The sequence below is a fragment of the Scyliorhinus torazame genome, chromosome 15 (genome assembly GCF_047496885.1).
Source record: "Scyliorhinus torazame isolate Kashiwa2021f chromosome 15, sScyTor2.1, whole genome shotgun sequence".
NCBI lineage: Eukaryota > Metazoa > Chordata > Chondrichthyes > Carcharhiniformes > Scyliorhinidae > Scyliorhinus > Scyliorhinus torazame.
This window is the reverse complement of record NC_092721.1, coordinates 138,473,254-138,491,728: the sequence shown is the minus strand read 5'-3', so window position 1 is coordinate 138,491,728 and position 18,475 is coordinate 138,473,254. Positions and strand designations below refer to the sequence as shown.

At 43.6% G+C, this 18,475-nt stretch overlaps 1 protein-coding gene across 2 annotated transcripts in view; it reads right to left on the bottom strand.

Moving 5' to 3' along the window:
* parp4 (poly (ADP-ribose) polymerase family, member 4) overlaps nt 1-18,475 on the bottom strand; it is a 341,167-nt gene that overhangs the window by 282,802 nt on the left and 39,890 nt on the right. For both annotated transcript variants that reach the window (XM_072476809.1, XM_072476810.1), the window contains 3 exons: nt 7,490-7,624; nt 6,466-6,639; nt 5,102-5,262 (listed from right to left, as the gene is read on the bottom strand). In XM_072476809.1, the coding sequence (XP_072332910.1) occupies nt 5,102-5,262; nt 6,466-6,639; nt 7,490-7,624 (470 nt within the window). The remainder of the gene's footprint in view (nt 1-5,101; nt 5,263-6,465; nt 6,640-7,489; nt 7,625-18,475) is intronic.

The window sequence follows — 18,475 nt, the reverse complement described above, 5'->3', positions numbered from 1 at the left end:
CGCCCCACCACTTTGTTTCAAACGTTCTTTTTTTAATAACCCGCTCATTCCAATTTTTCTTCCACAATAAAAGTCCACGCCTCATCCGCCTTCTCAAAGTAGTGGTGCCTCCCTTGATATGTGACCCACAGTCTTGCCGGTTGCAGCATTCCGAATTTTATCTTCTTTTTGTGAAGCACCGCCTTGGCCCGATTAAAGCTCGCCCTCCTTCTCGCCACCTCCGCACTCCAGTCTTGGTATACGCGGATCACCGCGTTCTCCCACTTACTGCTCCAAGTTTTCTTTGCCCATCTAAGGACCATCTCTCTATCCTTAAAACGGAGGAATCTCACCACTATGGCTCTAGGAATTTCTCCTGCTCTCGGTCCTCGCGCCATCACTCGGTATGCTCCCTCCACCTCCAGCGGACCCGCCGGGGCCTCCGCTCCCATTAACGAGTGCAGCATCGTGCTCACATATGCCCCGACGTCCGCTCCCTCCGCACCTTCAGGAAGACCAAGAATCCTTAGGTTGTTCCTCCTCGCGTTGTTCTCCAGCGCCTCCAGCCTTTCCACACATCTTTTATGGTGTGCCTCGTGCATCTCCGTCTTCACCACCAGGCCCTGTATGTCGTCCTCATTCTCGGCAGCCTTTGCCTTCACGACCCGAAGCTCCCGCTCCTGGGTCTTTTGCTCCTCCTTTAGCCCTTCGATCGCCTGTAATATCGGGGCCAACAGCTCCTTCTTCATTTCCTTTTTGAGTTCTTCCACGCAGCGTTTCAAAAACTCGTGTTGTTCAGGGCCCCATATTAAACTGCCAACTTCCGACGCCATCTTGGTTTTTGCTTGCCTTCCTTGCCGCTGCTCTAAAGGATCCACCGCAATCCGGCCACCTTCCTCTCCTTTTTTCATCCATATCCAGGGGGGATTCCCTTCTGGTTCACCGCACAGTACTTTTAGCCGTTAAAATTGCCGTTGGGGCTCTTATTAAGAGCCCAAAAGTCCGTTCCACCGGGAGCTGCCGAAACGTGCGACTCAGCTGGTCATCGCCGCACCCGGAACCCCTCCATATGCCTTCTTAATCATCTTGGTCACCTGTGTTGCCACTTTTAGGGAACTGTGGACCTGCACGCCCAGATCCCTCTGTATGTTAATGTTCCTCAGGGTTCTGTCATTTACAGTGTAATTCATACCTAGATTTGATCCTCCAAAATGCATGACCTCGCATTTGTCTGGATTAAATTCCATCTGCCATTTCTGTGCACAAGTCTCCAATCTATCTATATCCTGTTGTATCCTCGGCACTATCAGCAACTCTGACAATCTTCGTGTCATCCGCAATCCTATTAGTCAGACCTCCCACATTTTCCTCCAGACCATACCACAAACAACAGATGTCCCAGCACTGATCCCTGTGAACACCACTAGCTACAGATCTCCATTCGGATAAACATCCTTCCACCGCTACTCTCCGTCTTCTATAAATGTTATAACCTGCCTACTTACCATTGGCTGGGGACTAATGACTATCCCACAATCCTGTGGGAGTATGAGCTTTCCCAATGAGGGGGGCGGAGAAACCATTAGTAAACTCCTAGTATAAATAAAGCTGGCCAGTTCAGGAACCAGCAGGAAGGAGTATGTAGCAAGGGAAGTTACTGCTACTGGTATGTATATATGTTATAGTAAATAAATGTTATTACTTTGTATCCTTAAAACTCGTGCTGGATTCTTCGTGGCCCTTACAAAAATAACCAAGCCAGTTCTGTATCCATCTAGCCAGCCCACCCCGAATCCCACCTGATTTCAGTTTTTGTACCAGTCTGCCATGTGGGGCCTTGTCAAATGCCTTACTAAAGTCCATATAAACTACATCCACAGCCCTTGCCTCATCAATTTTCTTTGTCACCTCTTCAAAAAACTTCATTAAGTTGGTGAGACATAACCTTCCCAGTACAAAACCATGCTGCCTGGCATTAACTAATCCATTTTTCTCCAAATGTGGATATAACTTGTCCCTCAGTACCTTTTTCAAAAGCTTTCCAGCCACGAATGTCATGCTCACCAGCCTACAATTTGTTAAGATTATCCCTGCTTCCTTTCTTAAACAAGGGAATAACATTGGCTATTCCCTGGTCCTCTGGAGCCTCACCTGTGGTCAAAGAGGATGTGAAGACATCTCTTAGGCCCCAGCTATTTCTCTCCATACTTCCTGCAGTAACCTGGGATAGATCCCATCTGGCCCCAGGGACCTGTCTACCTTAATGCTCTTTAGGATACTCAACACTTCCTCGTTTGATATATTGACGTTGTCAAGATCTTTCACACACCTATCCCTGACCTCAACATTCGTCATGTCCTTCTCCCTGGTGAATACTGATACAAAGTACTCATTAAGGATTTCACCAACTTCCTGTGGTTCCATGCATAACCTCCCTCCGTTGTACTTGAGCGGCCTACTCTTTCTCTTGCTACCCTCTTGCTCCCAATATATACACAAAAAGCCTTAGGATTCACCTTGACCATGTTTGCTACAGACATTTCATGGCCCCTTTTAGCCCTCCTAATTCCACATTTAAATTCCTTCCTACTTTTAATTCCACTCTATGTAAAATAATGGAATTGATGAGTAACCTTGCAACAATAACCTGGTTAAACAACATGGACTCAAGAACAAAAGCTCTTTTCTGAACAAGCTCCTTTAAGGAAGTGTTAACTGTGGTAGGCCTCAATTTCCAAAGTTTTGATGAAGAATCACATCAATGACTTTTAATTTTTTTTAAACTTGTTCGTGGGATGTTGGCATCGCTGGCTGGACAAACATTATTGCCCATTCCTGAGGGCAGTTAAGAGTCAACTACGAAGGAGAAAATGCTGGAAAATCTCAGCAGGTCTGGCAGCGTCTGTAGGGAGAGAAAGGAGCTAACGGTTCGAGTCCGATGACTCATTGTCAAAGCTGCAGTAACCTGGGCTTTGACAAAGAGTCATCGGACACGTAACGTTAGCTCCTTTCTCTCCCTACAGATGCTGCCAGACCTGCTGAGATTTTCCAGCATTTTCTCTTTTGTTTCAGATTCCAGCATCCGCAGTAATTTGCTTTTATTAAGAGTCAACTACATTGTTGTGGATCCGGAAGCACATATAGGCCAGAACCAGGTTTGGATGACAGATTTCCGTTCCTAAAAGGATATTAGTGAAACAGATGGTTTTTACAACAATCAACAATGGTTTCATAGTCATCATTAGACTTTTAATTCCAGATTTTTATTGAATTCAAATTTCACCATCTGCCATGGTGGGATTCGAACCGGGGATCCCAGAACACTACCCACAGTGTCTGGATTACTAGTCCAGCGACAATACCACTACGCCATTGCCTCCCCAATAAATATTAAATATAGCGCTCTGGGGATTCAGATAAATCATGAGACTAGATAAGAAAATGTTTGAAAGATAGGAAATGATGAGTCTATGCAATTAGGTTATATTGGCATAAGGGGTGTGCAAGAGGAAGTACTGAGTGGGGTTTACTTCAGTTATGAAGATAGATTGGAGACATTGACTGGAATTTTCTGGTCAAAACTCTCTGCCCGAAATCGACAGACCATTGGCTTGTCTGTTAAATTTTCCATCTTGCCAACGACAATTCCTGATACAAGCGGGACCAGAAAATCCTAGTCATTAGAATTGTTTTGCCTCGGAGAAAAGAAAGTTGAGAGGAGATTTAATGGAGGTATAAAAACTCATGAGGGATCTGTATATGGAGAAACGGTTCCCATTCATGAAAGAATCTAAAATGAGGGGGTACAGAATTAAAATAATTTGCAAAAGAAGCAAAACGATAAGAGAAAAAAAACTTTCTCAGGCAGCGCATGGGTAAGGTCTGGAATGCACTGCCTGAGAATGTGGTGGAGGGAGGTTCAATTGAGGCATTCAAAAGGGAACTAGGCTGTTGTTTGAAAGGAACAATGTGTAGGGTTATGGGGATAATGTGGGAGAATGGTACTAAGTAAATTGCTCATTCTCACCTAACAGAGGCGGCAGTGTGTACCATCTACAAGATGCACTGCAGAGACTCACCAAGGCTCCTTCAACAGAGAGATAGAAAAAAATAGAAAGTAAAAAGTTTAATTCTTCAAAAAATCTCCAATAACTAAAAGCTGAACGAATGGGATTCCACACTTGTAAAAGTTAATTTTCAAAACTAGAGAGGTTGCTTGTCAACAATTAAAACATACATGTTGTTAAAAGGGTGCTTTGACTGGTGCAAAAAAATGCCCTAATTTTCTTTGGCGCGTTTATACCATATTTAGAACAGTAGTACAGGAACTATACACCATTCATTACATTTGAATGGAGAGTCTCATGAGCAATACCATTTCGCAAAGATTATACAGAAACATCTCAGACAGCAACTTCCAGATTTTTCTATTTAACAATGTACATTTCCTCGCTGCTGTAAGTTGCTGTCAAGTTTGCAATTAATTATTGACGAATGACGTTAGCCTCACTATTACTTTCACAGTATATTCTGGCCCAATAGGTCAGAAAAAACTTTGGGAGAAGAATAGTGGAGGCATAAACGTTAAGATAATTTAAGAAACAACTGGATGTTATGGTGGAATTACTTTAGAATACCTCTGGAAGGATGAGTCAAAGTAGGTCAAATAGTCTTTTTCAGACGCTGATCTAATAGGGACAGCTCTCACACGGAGCTTAGTTTCAAAGAAAAGACTAAGGGACTTCCGAATGATAGGATGAATAAAGTAGATGAGAGGTTACTTGACTTGAAATATAATTTTAAAAAAGGATAAAATTGGCAAGCTTCAGGTTGTTTGCGAGATTATAATAATTGCCCTCTTCCTGGGAAGTGGATATATGGAATAGACTCCCAGCTAAAGCAAGTGATGGAAGTGTTGATTAACATGCACAAAAGTGGGATGAGTATATATTTTAGAATTGTATTGCAAATTATAGGGAAAGATATAGACTGAGGTGATCAAATATTGAATGAAAGAATACTGTTCAGGGGATGCTTATGAATACCACAATGGAATGTAAGTTGTCAGAGGATTTGAAAAAGATTAGAAAATAAACCACTCTAATGTTAAATAGGACTTTACCTTTGATTAGTATTCAATAACTGATTTTTGACACACAGAAATTCATCACTGTTTGGATCAACATATTCAACTTGACATCTCAGAGCATGATACTTGGTAAGTGATGAAGGTACGGGGGTCCATGACGTAGCCTCACTGGCATTAACAACATCTCTTACCAGCTGAAACACAAAAGAAAAGTTTATCTCTACCTTCTACACTCTGACTGTATAACATTGGCATATTTTTTGCCTTGATCTGTTTTACATATCTGACATTAATAAGTATGCAAACATTGTACTTCGATGCGTTTTGGTCCGTCTAATGTGATTGGGTAGGGTGAATGTTTTATCTTGATTTTTCAACAGGCAAAAGCAATTAGCTGAGGATAACATTTACACATAAAATAGAGGGGGAAATATCAACAGCTAGCCTAATAAAACTGTGATTTCTGTAAGTTATTTAGCCTCAAAATTGCTTTGTGGATATAAATGCTTAGGTGAGTTTATCTGTCATTTGTTATTTTATATTGCTCCTGTGAAATGCCTGAGGAAGTTTGATAATATTAAAGGTGCAACATAAATAAGTAGCCATTATCATTATTGTTTGTTGTTCAACTTTCTTTCTCTGCTGTTTGAGATGTTGAACATTAAGGTAAATGTGTGAAGCATTCAGTCACTGGTGTGACACCATATAATTTCAATCTTTTTCATCTCATTCTATGTGTTCCCCAAACCTCTATTTCATAGATCAGAGAAACCTGTTCAAAGGCCTCAAATGGTATGTTTAGAACTACCTTGTGTAGCACCTTGGTGATTTTTTTCTTGTTACCTCTGTTCAGTATCCAGGTACTTTTCTTGATAACAATGCTGAAATTGGTAAGAAGCTAAGTGAAATTCACATGGGTAAGCCTGAATTTGCTCTTCCGTAGTGCTGAAAGAACCATTTTTGTTTCCATGTGGGTGTCGCCATTAATGTGTGATATCTGTGACGTAGTCTAAAAGCATTTAAACACTGAACCAATTTTACTTGTTAATGGCTTATTTCATGAATTGCTAACTCCAGAACTAGTCATTCATTTTTAAAAATATAAATTTAGAGTACCCAATTAATTTTTTCCAATTAAGGGACAATTTAGAGTGGCCAATCCACTTATCCTGCACATCTTTGGGTTGTGGGGGCAAAACTCATGCAAACACGGGAAGAATGTGCAAACTCCACACGAACAGTGACCCAGAGCCGGGATCGAACCTGGGACCTTGGCACCGTGAGGCAGCAGTGCTAACCACTGCTCCACCGTGCTGCCCCAGCACTAGTCATTCATAAGTAACAACATCAACACGGCAGCAAATTCACCGAGCAAATGTACAAAGAAGGGTAATTACCTGACAAAGATCTTGTTTCTCTGATATCTTTCTTTTAGTAATTGTAGAGTCAGTCTCAGGTATGATTAGCAATATGGAATAAAATTGACACATCAAATCTCTCAAAATTTCTGTCTCAATTTTATCATCAATAGCTTTTTTCAGCTGTAGGAGTATCCCTTCTGCTCTGGTTATCTAGAAGTATCAAACAATGAACAGACTTTAATCTGCTTATATAAAATATTAATTGAAATATAATACATACTTATTGATTGAACCTTTGATATGGGATTGGTATTGGCTTCATCACATTTTTCTCTTTAATTTTTCCCTTTGATTCTCATTTTTAACTTTCGAGTCCCAGTCCAGTTCGGTTGGTGACATTCTCATCTGAGTTTGAACTAGAAACTACAACGTTCTAGTTCAAGGACGTTCTAGTTCAAATGAGATCTGCTTACAGGAGTGGTCTTTTTCTTTCCAATTAAGGGGCAATTTAGCGTGACCAATTCACCTACCCTGCACATAGAATTTTCATGGAATTTACAGTGCAGAAGGAGGCCATTTGGCCCATTGAGTTTGCACCGGCTCTTGGAAAGAACACCCTACTTAAGCCCACATCTCCACCCTATCCCGGTAACCCAGCAACCCCATCTAACCTAAGGGCAATTTAGCATGGCCAATCCACCTAACCTGCACATCTTTGGACTGTGGGAGGAAACCGGAGCACCTGGAGGAAACCCACGCAAACACGGGGAGAATGTGCAAACTTCACACGAACTCCAACGCCGGAATCAAACCTGGGACCTCGGTGCCGTGAGGCAGCAGAGCTAACCACTGCGCCACCGTGCTGCCCTACAGGAGTGGTCATTGACCTAACCATGTATACCTAATATAAAACAAACACAAGATCGACTGCTGTGCCTCATTGCTGCTCGATTGTGATTAGCTCTTGGTTGTACAGCTCAAAAATCATATTATGCAGTGCACTTATCCAAAGAGTTATATTGTACCGGCTCCTCAAAAGCAAAACAAAAATGTATCTTACATCATTGAGAGTGATGGAGGTTGGATTGATCAACTGATCTTCTAAATGGCCCTGAGCTTCTGCCCACACCATTTCCACGAAGACTCCAACTTCATTAGAAATTCTGCTGGTATTCAGGGCTCCTTCGATTATAAGCTGTTGTCAGGAAAAATTCAAAATAAATTAGAATAATCATCCCCAAAAGGAGTAAAATCGAAGCAGACAGCTTGCTTGTTATGTCCAGCTTGACAGTCTGCACAGATTTCAAAAAGGTCAGGCTTGACCAATCTTACTGAATTCTTCGAAGCATCTGAAAGAGTCGACAAGGGTCACGCAATAGATGTAATATATTTGGATTTGTAAAAGGTCTTCAATAAGATATTAGAGAGTTGGCTCATGACTAAGGTCCAGTACATGGGAGTGAGGGGCAAGTAGCTGAATAACTAGATAACTAGTACACAGACTTCAAAATAGGATTAAATGCAGTAACACAGAGAGAGTAGGTGGGATGTCAGGTTTCAAAGGGATTGGTGCTGAAACCACTAGTGTTCATTAATTACATAAACAATTTGGACTTGGGAGTCACAAGTACAATATCAAAATTTGATGAGGACACCCAGGGGTGTTGGAAGGAACATATGGTTCGTACTAAGAAGACTGCACCAAAACATGGATCAACATTAGTAAACTTTTTGAATGGTGTATATTCGATAAACAGACACCCATATAGATAAATTGGAGGGGGTGGATTTTGGTAGGTAAATTAAGAAGGTCATATCCTTTTTGGAAAATAATAGTCTAACCAGGGTAATAGAGCAAAGAGACTTTAGCGCATCTGCGAAACTGAGAGCTACCTGGATAGCACATTCAGAGAGGTGATCACAGCACAGCTAAAGGACCTGGAGGCAGAGAGAAAATAGGTGACCGCTGGGCAGCCCAAAAGAACTGTGCAGGAGTACACTGGGATCTCGCTCAGAAAACATTTTTCTAATTTGGAAGCGACTGAGGGTGCTGGTTCCTCACAGTATTATAGCCATAGTCAGGTTGGAGGCATCACGAGCAACTCGGCTGTACAAGAGAGGAGGAAGAAGAGAAGAGCAATAGTGATAGGGGATTCGTTAGTTTGGAACATTTCTGTCGTCACAGACATGACTCCAGGATGGTTTGTTCTCTCCCTGGTTCCAGGGTCAGGATGTCTCAGAGTGGTTGCAGGATATTCTTCTGGGGGTGAACAGTCAGAGATCATGGTCCACATTTGCACCAATGACCTAGGTGCATTCAGAATTTAGGGTGCTGGACAGAAAATTAGCAAGGAAAATCTCAAATGTAGTCATCTCTGGATTACTGTCAGTACCACATGATAGTGAGTATAGAAATTGGAGGATAAGGCAGATAATAAGTGACTGGAAAAATGGTGCAGGAGAGAGGGCTTTAGATTCCTGGGGCAGGCTCTGGGGGAGAAAGCATCTGTACAAGTCAGACGGTTGCACCTGACTAGGGCTGGGACTGAGTTCCTTGAGGGGCATTTTGCCAGTGCTGTCAACAGGGTTTCAAACTAATGTGGCAGGAGTGTCGGAACCAAGGGGAAATATCAGTGAGGAATACCAGGATGTACAAAATACTGGGAGGTATAGAAAGCATTAGTAAAGAAAATAGTAAGTTAATAAATGAAGTTGGAGTAAGGGACAAAGTATGACATCTAAATCAGGGTTACTGTGCATGTATGTGAATGCACAAAGTATAATAGATTGGGGAGTTACAGATGCAGATTGCATTGTGGAAATGGGCAGGATTCTCCGCAGCCCTGCGCCAAAATCTCCGGCGAAATTCTCCCCGAACGGCGCGATGTCCGCCGACTGGCGCCAAAGACGGCGTCAATCAGACGGGCATCGCACCGGCCCAAAGGTTCGGAATGCTCCGCATCTTTGGCGGCCTAGCCCCAACATTGAGGGCTGGCGGAAATGGCGTTTGTTGCTCCGCCAGCTGGCGCGGAAATGCGGCGCATGTGCGGGAGCGTCAGCGGCCGCTGTCAGTTTCCCGGTGCATGCGCGGGAGCGTCAGCGGCCGCTGTCAGTTTCCCGCGCATGCACAGTGGGGAGAGTCTCTTCCGCCTCCGCCATGGTGGAGGCCGTGGCGGAGGCGGAAGGGAGAGAGTGCCCCCACGGCACAGGCCCGCCCACGGACCCGTGGGCCCCGATTGCGGGCCAGGCCACCCCCCGGGGTCAGATCGCCCCGCGCCCCCCCCCAGGACCCCGGAGCCCACCCACGCCGCCTGGTCCCGCCGGTAAATACCAGGTTTGATTTACGCCGGCGGGACTGGCAATTTCTGGGCGGGACTTCGGCCCATCCGGGCCGGAGAATCCAGCGGGGGGTCCCGCCAACCGGCGCGGCCCGATTCCCGCCCCCGCCCAATCTCTGGTACCGGAGACTTCGTCGGGGGCGGGATTCACGGCGGCCAACGGCCATTCTCCGACCCGGCGGGGGGTCGGAGAATGACGCCCCCTGTTCGTCGCGGGGAGGAGAATCGATGTTCTGACCGAAATGGGCCTGGCACCACTCCGGCGATTCTCCGGCCCCCGGAGAATCGATCAACCACGAAATACGCGCGCGGCTGGGGGGCCATTGCCAGAGGACCTCCCAGCGATACTCCGATCCTGACCAGTCGAGTTCCTGTCGGCGTGGAACTAATGTGGTATGGTCCGTCGGGATTCAGTCCACGGCCACCCTGGTGGGGGGGGGGGGGGGTGGCGGCGGGGGGGGCGGTATCAAGCCAAAGCTGCGTGAAGCTCCCCGGGTCCCTGCTGGCCCCCTGCACGTAAGTGAATATCTGTTTATTTTTTGCAGGAAACTGGCGAGTGAAACACCAGCGTTTTTACGCCAGCGTGGAGACATAGCCCCATTTTTGGTGAATCTAGCCCATGATGTTGTGACCTGGCTCAAGGTTGTCATAGCCCCAGCAATTACAGGCCAATTAGTTTTACATCTGTGGTGGGCAAACATATGGAAACAATTAATCAGGACAGTATTTGCTGTCATATGAAAAATGTGGATTGATCAAGAAGAGACAGCATGGATCTTTAAAGGGGAAACTGGGTTTAAGTAACTTCCTGGAGCTTTTTTTGAGGAGGCAACAGAAAGGGTCGATGAGGTCAACAGTGTGGATCTGGTATAAATGGACTTTCAGAAGGCATTCACAACAGTCTTGAGAGAAAAGTTATAACTCATGGAATAAAAGGGGCAGTAGCCCCTTTCTGTGGATACAAAATTGGCTGAATAATAAGAAGCAGAAGACAATGGTCAATTTTTCGGGTTAGAAGAAAGTTTGTGGCGGTGTTCCTCAGACCTTCGCGTTTCCTTATGTATATTAATGATTTAGATCTTGGCGTGAAGGGGACAATTTTAAATTTTGCAGATGATGCAAAACTTGGAAGTATTGAAAATTATGAAGAGGTCACTGTTGAACTTAAAGAGGACATAAACAACTTGGTGGAGAGGGCAGATAGGTGGCAGATGCATGATGGTAGGAAGAACACAGAGAAAATATAAAACAAAGGGTAAAGTTCTTAAAGGAGTGCGGGAACAACAGGACTTAGGTTTTTATGGGTATAGATCATTGAAGGTGGCAGGACATGTGGAGGGAGCAGTTAATAAAGCATATAGTATTTTAAGCTTATTATAGGGGCATAGAGTAAGTACATAGAGTACAAGAGCAAGGAGATTATGCTGAACTTATACAAGACACTAGTTAAACCTCAGCTGGAATACAGTGTACAGTTCTGGATGGCATATTAAAGGAAGGATGTGAACATATTGGACAGAGTGCAGAAGACGTTTACAAGAATGGTTCCACACCAAAGTTAGTTTTAAGGGATTTATATTTGTACTGGTAAAGATTAGAAATAAGGTACAGTTTTAAGTGGTTTTAATTTAATGTTTCTGTGCCTGGAAGGGTAAAACTTACAGTTAGATTCTTGCCGGACAAAGGCGTTTGTATGAGGGGGTTTAGTAAAGTTTCAACTGTGTTTCCATTATGTTTAGAGAGGGCTACAACATGAAGAATAAAAAAACAGCAGAGGTTGCTTAGCAACTGGGGCCTTGTAAGGTAAAGAAGCCTTTAAATTTTAGTTTAGCTAATTTGATTGCAGTTGAAGGTAGTGAGAAAAGACACAGCTCTGCTGGAAGCAGTTGGTTTAGAATGCTAGAGAAGGAACATCTCTCTCAGTTTTGATAGAAGCCATATCACGGAGTAATGGTTAAGAAACCAAGTGCAAAATCTGAAGAGCAGCTAGTTAAGGAAATTTGAGAAATGAAGAGAAGTTTCCAAAATGTATGAGGTTAAAGGTACTAGAACAGAGAACTGTTCAGTAAAGACAGACCAAGCTTAGAAGGTGGCCAAGAAGTGATTTTCGGTTTTACTTCAGCCTGTGGAATGTGAATTGAAATAACTACAGAAATCGGTGGCTGGAAGTCAGAGCTTGTGTGAAAGCAGTTAAGACAAAGAAATCTAAAAGGGAGTAGTGTAAAATCCTGGACTGGATTAGATGTTGAAAAGGGAGTGGAAATTTGGGTTAAGAGAGTCATTTGTAAAACCTAGACTGGATTTTGGAATGCAAACTGCGACGGGAAAGCATTCATAGAATCCCTACAATGCAGAAGGAGGCCATTCAGCCCATCAAGTCTGCAACAACGCTTTTGAACGACCGCACTACCTAGGCCCAATCACCCATCCTGATCTGGAGGTTGGGAGTAGCAGGTTTGACAGAGGACAATGTATCTGTTCTTCGAGACCTATGGTCTGTTGGAACCCCTGACCACTGGCCCTTTATTACTCTGTTCTTGATGCTCGTCGTGAGGGGTTGGAGGTGGCCGATCATGATGGGTGTTATTATCCTGCAATTCTTCAATAATTCTAGATGTTACTCGCTTGTGATTTTGTTGTTGATTATTTGCTGTTGTTATTTCTCTTGAAAGGGTGTGCGAGATGTGAGCATGAGGGTGAGAATCACCAGTTATCCTGTTACAGCAAAACACCATATTGAGTCGATTATGTAAAATGTGTTATATGCGCAGTATTACTCCTTTCTTTTATTATGTGCTATAATCCTTGTGGTTCTGGGAAGGGAGTGATTTTTGGAAACCCCTTATCTCCTTTATAATGAAGATGAGTTGAGGTATGGCAAGGTGATGTGTGGTTGGTTGGTTGGTGTGGAGTTGGGCAATAGGGTTAGTTAAATCCTTACTGAGGTTGAGGAGTACTGGGTTACTTCTGTCTTTTTCTTGAGGTTGGAGTGTTTTTTGGATCTTTTTTTTCCTCTTAGAGCTATTCGAAAAGGAGGAATTGAGTTGGGGCACACTTTGGTCAATGCTTGACTGATTCGTTGAAGAAAGAGATTGTTTGCCATGCCTTTACATTGCTGGAGCTCTTCCCTCACGTGGGGATAGGTTTAATGGGGGAGTTAGACACCCTCTTTCAAGTCGTCTTATATGATAGTTTCCTGATTGTCTTCCTTGTTGTGGTTGGGTTTTCCATGTGGAAGCAGTGTTTCTGTCTCTGTTGAGTTTGGGGGGTTGGTGGGTGGTGCCCTGGGTGTGGTTGGTAAGGTGCAGGATTGGCTGGCGGGTAGGTTTTGGGATGTGCTAGAGGTCCTAATCCTGTGTTTCAGAGTGTGCTGGGCTAAGCGCCAGGTCCGGTGCTGTGTTTGGTATCCTGTTGCCCCCTGGATCTTGGGATGTCCATTTTCGAAGGCACTTATTAAGGACAGCTGAGTCTTGCTTCTTTTGTGCATGGGGGCTTGGGGTTGAGCAGCGCCCTGCATTTTGGCTGAGATCCTGTTGTCCCCCGAATGGTCAAGACACTTTCCTGTTTGAATGAGCAGCTTGTTCTGTTCTACATCAATGAGTGATGGGCGTGTACCAGGGGAATAAGGAGCCATGATGGGTCTTGACCCTTTTTAATCCTGTGATCCACTCCTGATAGTTCTGGTTCTTCCTTTTTGCTTCTTGGGAGGTGTTGACGGCACTGATCATATTCCATTCATGTTGCTGCTGGTCCTCTCTGTATAAATGCGTGGAATGACGTTGATTCTGTGCTGGGCCTGAGATTGGGGTTATGTTACATCGTCATATATATGTAACTGGGGCTTTTATGTTTCTTAGTTGTATGTTGCCTTTTATTTTAGGAGTGAGTATAAAGAGCCCGTGCTTGATACCTGCATGGGCGCAGCTGGGTCTGATATCCAAGGAGAGAAGGTTGTGGTGTTTCATTGGTGCCTCTGGCGCTGCTAAAGTGGAGGGAAATGTGTATTCATGCATGTCTGAACATAGTGTGAAAAATGTATCATGAACTCTTGTCACAACTGTGAGCATTTGCTGCGTGGGAAGGTGGCCACCATTTTACCATGTTCTCATGGCCTTATCCTGTTTCTCCCTTGTATTCTGGTTGAACTTATAGAGGCATCAAGTTATGTCTAATGATTGTATTGAGCTCATTATACTGCTGTTCTTTTGTCCTCCTCATTGCTGAGTCCTTTTTTTCTTTCTGTGCTGTATCATTTTAGTGGTTTTGTTGCATTGTTTGTTAAAATTTAATACCTCAATAAATATATATATTTTTAAAAGTGTGTGTGTGTTAATGAGACCATTGTAGTTTAGTACTTTGTAATCTGTGGCAATCCTAAAACCTGTGCAATTAGGGTAAAGCGGGAGTAAAGGCATATTACATCATAATCCAATTCTTTCATGTTTAATGTTTTTTTTCTTATTACTGAAACAAATTAGCGGTCCTGTGACTCTATTCCTCCACACTTTTATTTTAAAAAAGTTAGTCTGTTGAGCCAGGGTTCCATTCTGGGATATTTTCATCCAGTTATAACATTAACTGGGTTTGTAACACAGGGGTGACAGTTAAGAGGATAGATTCAAGAGGTTGGGACTATTCTTGAAGAGAAGATGACAAAGAGGATATTATATTCAAAATCATGAGGAGGCTGGACAGTGAGAGGGAGAAATTGTTCTCATTCATAAAAGGATGAAGAACAAGAAGGCACAGATTTAAAGCGATTTGCAAAAGAAGCAAATGTGATTAGAGAAAAGACCTTTTCACACAACGATTTAGGTCCAGAATGCTCTGGCTGGAAGTGTGGTGGAGTTAGGTGCAATTGAGGCATTTATAATAATAATCTTTATGGTCACAAGTAGGCTTACATTAACATTGCAATGAAGTTACTGTGAAAATCCCATTCTGGCACCTGGTTTGGGTACATGGAGGGAGAATTCAGAATGTCCAAGTTACCTAACAACATGTCTTTCAGGACGTGTGGGAGGAAACCGGAGCACCCGGAGGAAACCCACGCAGACACGGGGAGAACGTGCAGACTCCGCACAGACAGTGATCCAAGCCTGGAGTTGAACCTGGGACCCTGGCGCTGTGAAGCAACAGTGCTACTGTGCCGTTCAAGGCATTAGATAATTGTTTGAATAGAAACAATGTACAGGTATACAGGGAGAAGATAAGGGAATAGCAATATGTTATGATGGTCGTTTGGAAAGCTGTGCAGACACAATAGAGCAAATAGACCTACGAGCAGAGATTAAACAATTTGGGCTGGAGTTTAGAAGGATGTGAGGGGATCTGATCGAGGTGTATAAAATACTAAAAAGGGATTGATAAAGATAAAGTAAACGTAGACCAAATGTTCCCCCTTGTGGGGCAATCTGGAACGAGAGGTCACAGATATAGGTTGAGAGGTGGGTAATTTAGAACTGAGATGAGGAGGCACTACTTCTCGCAGAGGGAGGTGAATTTGTGGAACTCACTGCCCCATAGTGCAGTGGAATCTGAGTCAATAAATGGTTTTTAAAAAGCGATAGATAAAACGGATTAAAGAAATATGGGCAACAGGCGGGGAGGTGCATTTGAGACCAGGAAGAGATCAACCATGATCAGATTGAATGGCAGAGTAGGCTTGTAGGGCTGAATTGCCTACTTCCGTTCCTAATTCCAATGTCTTCTTTCAAAATTTGGTTGCAGAACAGGTTGTTCCAACGTGTGTGTATTATTGCATTCAGAATAGAAATTGGTCATTCTGTGTCAGCACTTTGAAAGAACTCACCAGGTCAGTTCCTCCGGCCTTTACCTTTTTCCTATCCCCCAAATATTTATCTGCCTCTTTTTTGAAAAAAGATTATAGATTTTACTTCTGTCAATTTCTAGTAAGACATTTCATGTCCTGAGAACGCTACATAAAATGCTTTCGCCTAGGCTCTTGGTTTGTTTGGTTATGAATTTAAACTGATGCCATGAAGTGGGAATAGTTTTTCACTAAAGACCTCATTAAATTCCTCCGAACAAAGCTTTATTTAAACTTTGTTGTTCTACTGTAAAAAGACTTTGAAAGCCTCTCATTTCCAAACCACTTTAGTGAATTTCTTCTTCACCGTATTCATTGCTTTGACATTCCTCTTAATGCAATGCAGCCAAAATTGGGCTCAAATGTTCTAACAACAGCGTAATGAGTGGTTTTAGCATAACTTCTGTGCTTTGTACACCATGCTTCTATTTATAAAATCGTGGATCAAATATTTGACAGTGGATTTACTCAGAACTGGTGTATTTAAGATAGCAATAAGATAGCATCAAGTTATTAAACAGTGCATATTTCCCCCATTAAGTATTAATATTTTTAACTGATTCCATTTACTTTATCAGATTAAAACACATAAATAAATGGTGCAGAGAGGGGAGTTGAGGAAGAGATGTACTTATAATAATCATAATCTTTATTATTGTCACAAGTGGTCTTACATTAACACTGCAGTGAAGTTACTGTGAAAAGCCCCTCGTCGCCACACTCTGGTGCCTCTTCGGGTACACAGAGGGAGAATTCAGAATGTCCAATTCACCTAACAAGCACGTCTTTCGAGACTTGTGGGAGGAAACCATAGCACCCAGAATAAACCCACGCAGACACGGGGAGAACGAGCAGACTCCGCACAGACAGTGACCCAAGCCAGAATTGAACCTGGGACCCTGGTGCTGTGAAGTAACAGTGCTAACCACTGTGCTACTGTGCCACCCACTTTAAATCATCAGGAAATTCTATTGTCGATACAAGGGACAGAGAATGGCAATACTTTTTTCACTTTGCTGCCATTTCCGCAAAAAATGCATTTATGCACATAAATAAGGGGCTGGATTCTACGATTTTGAGGCTATGTCCCCCACGCTGGCATGGGAACGGTAGCATTTTACAACCGAACATTCGGCGCAAAACGGCCACCAATCCTCCCTTTGGCTGGGGGCTAGCAGCCAAGCAGCATAGAGCACCTGGCTCTATCTGCCGACACGGCCCGAAGAATTACCGGGTGTGTAGCCACGCATGCGCATGGTGGTGGCCTGCAGCAGCCGCACTGTGCAACACGGTGCCGGCCACTTGCAGACCCAGCCTGCGAAATGGTGTCCCCTCTTTGGCTGGTTCGCGCGCCCCGGACCAACCCTCAACAGTGCCCCCAGCCCCTGACAAAGTCCTCCCTGCCCGCAGAACGGCCCTTCCCCGACTGTGGCGGCGCTGGACTGAGTCCGCCGCTGCCACACCAAGTTGCCGACGGATGATACCACATGCGACCAACGCCATCCGGAACTCGGCCGTTCGGGGGTGCAGCATTAGGGGTGGGCCTCAGGCAATGTCCTGAGGTTATTGATACGTATGCCGCTTTGGAATGGGTGGAGCATCGCGAAAACAGCTCAGCGCCCGATTTGGTGGTAAACGGGTATTCTCCGGCTGATCGTTGAACGCGATTTCAGCGTCGCCGATCGGAGAATCCCGCCCCCCGTCTCTGCTGAAGTGGAGTGGGAGAAGCCCCAAGGAAATCAACTTCCATTATTCATACTCCCCTGTTTGTCTGTGTTTGGGCCAGCACAAATTCCAGAGATGAAAGGTTGTGCAACTGCACTGTCAGTCTAATCTACTATGCTTACAGAGCTTTAGCTAAGTGTTCAAAATCGCCTTCTTTCATAGCATATGTCCAGTAAAGTGCAAAAGGTAAAATACCAGCTCAATTCTCACTGAAAAAGTGTCCTTTATTGTACAAATTCTAGAAGAATGCAGTCAACATTATTAGCTGCATTGAAATTCCAATAGTAGCATTACATGCAAGAGCTGGTCAGAAGTGAAGAAATAAAAAATATTGTTTGCTACAATAAGCCAAACTGAGATCTGTAAATTATCCATCTCATCTTTAGATTAGTGCAATCAGATGTTATATTATTGTTTATTTCACAGCCTTCAGACAAAACCGTTGCCAACTGTGTGTACTTCTGTCCAAAGATGTGCAGGTTAGGCTGGGGTTACAGGAATAGAGTGGGGGGGAGAGGTCCGAGTTGGGTGCTCTTTCAGAGGGTCAGTGCAGACTTGATGGGCTGAATGGCCCCTTCTGCACTGTAGGAATTCCATAAGTCTGTGTTCCATTTAAATACTGAATGTACCTGCTCATGCAAAACATTTTAAGGAGACCACACATTGATGAGCTTGGCCAGCTTTTTCAATGATGTTTTAAAGGAAACATTGCTACAGACGATATATGAATTCACAGACTCTCACTGCACAAGAATCAATTTGGTCAATTGGGTCTTTACCGGCTCTTTGAAAATTCACTGTATTCTTTTGCTCCTTCCACAGAACCCTGAAAATGCTCCTCTTTTTAAGTATATAATTAATTCCCTTTTGAAAGTTGTCATTGAATCTGCTTCCACATCCTATCTATCACCCAGCTCTGCAACTTAATAATTGAGCTGGACTGTAATATTCAGGAATATGTTACGGACAGGAGGGGGTCAGTTCAAATGGCACTGTTTGCTTCTTACCATCTGTTCGTAAGCAGAGGGTGTTTTGAATTAGTTTGCTTTAAAGATTAAGCAGTGGCATATTTTTTTCCAACCCCATCATTTTTGAGAGATACAATTTTACTAATAATTCACAGCAAACTTGGATCAGGATTAACTCAGAAGGT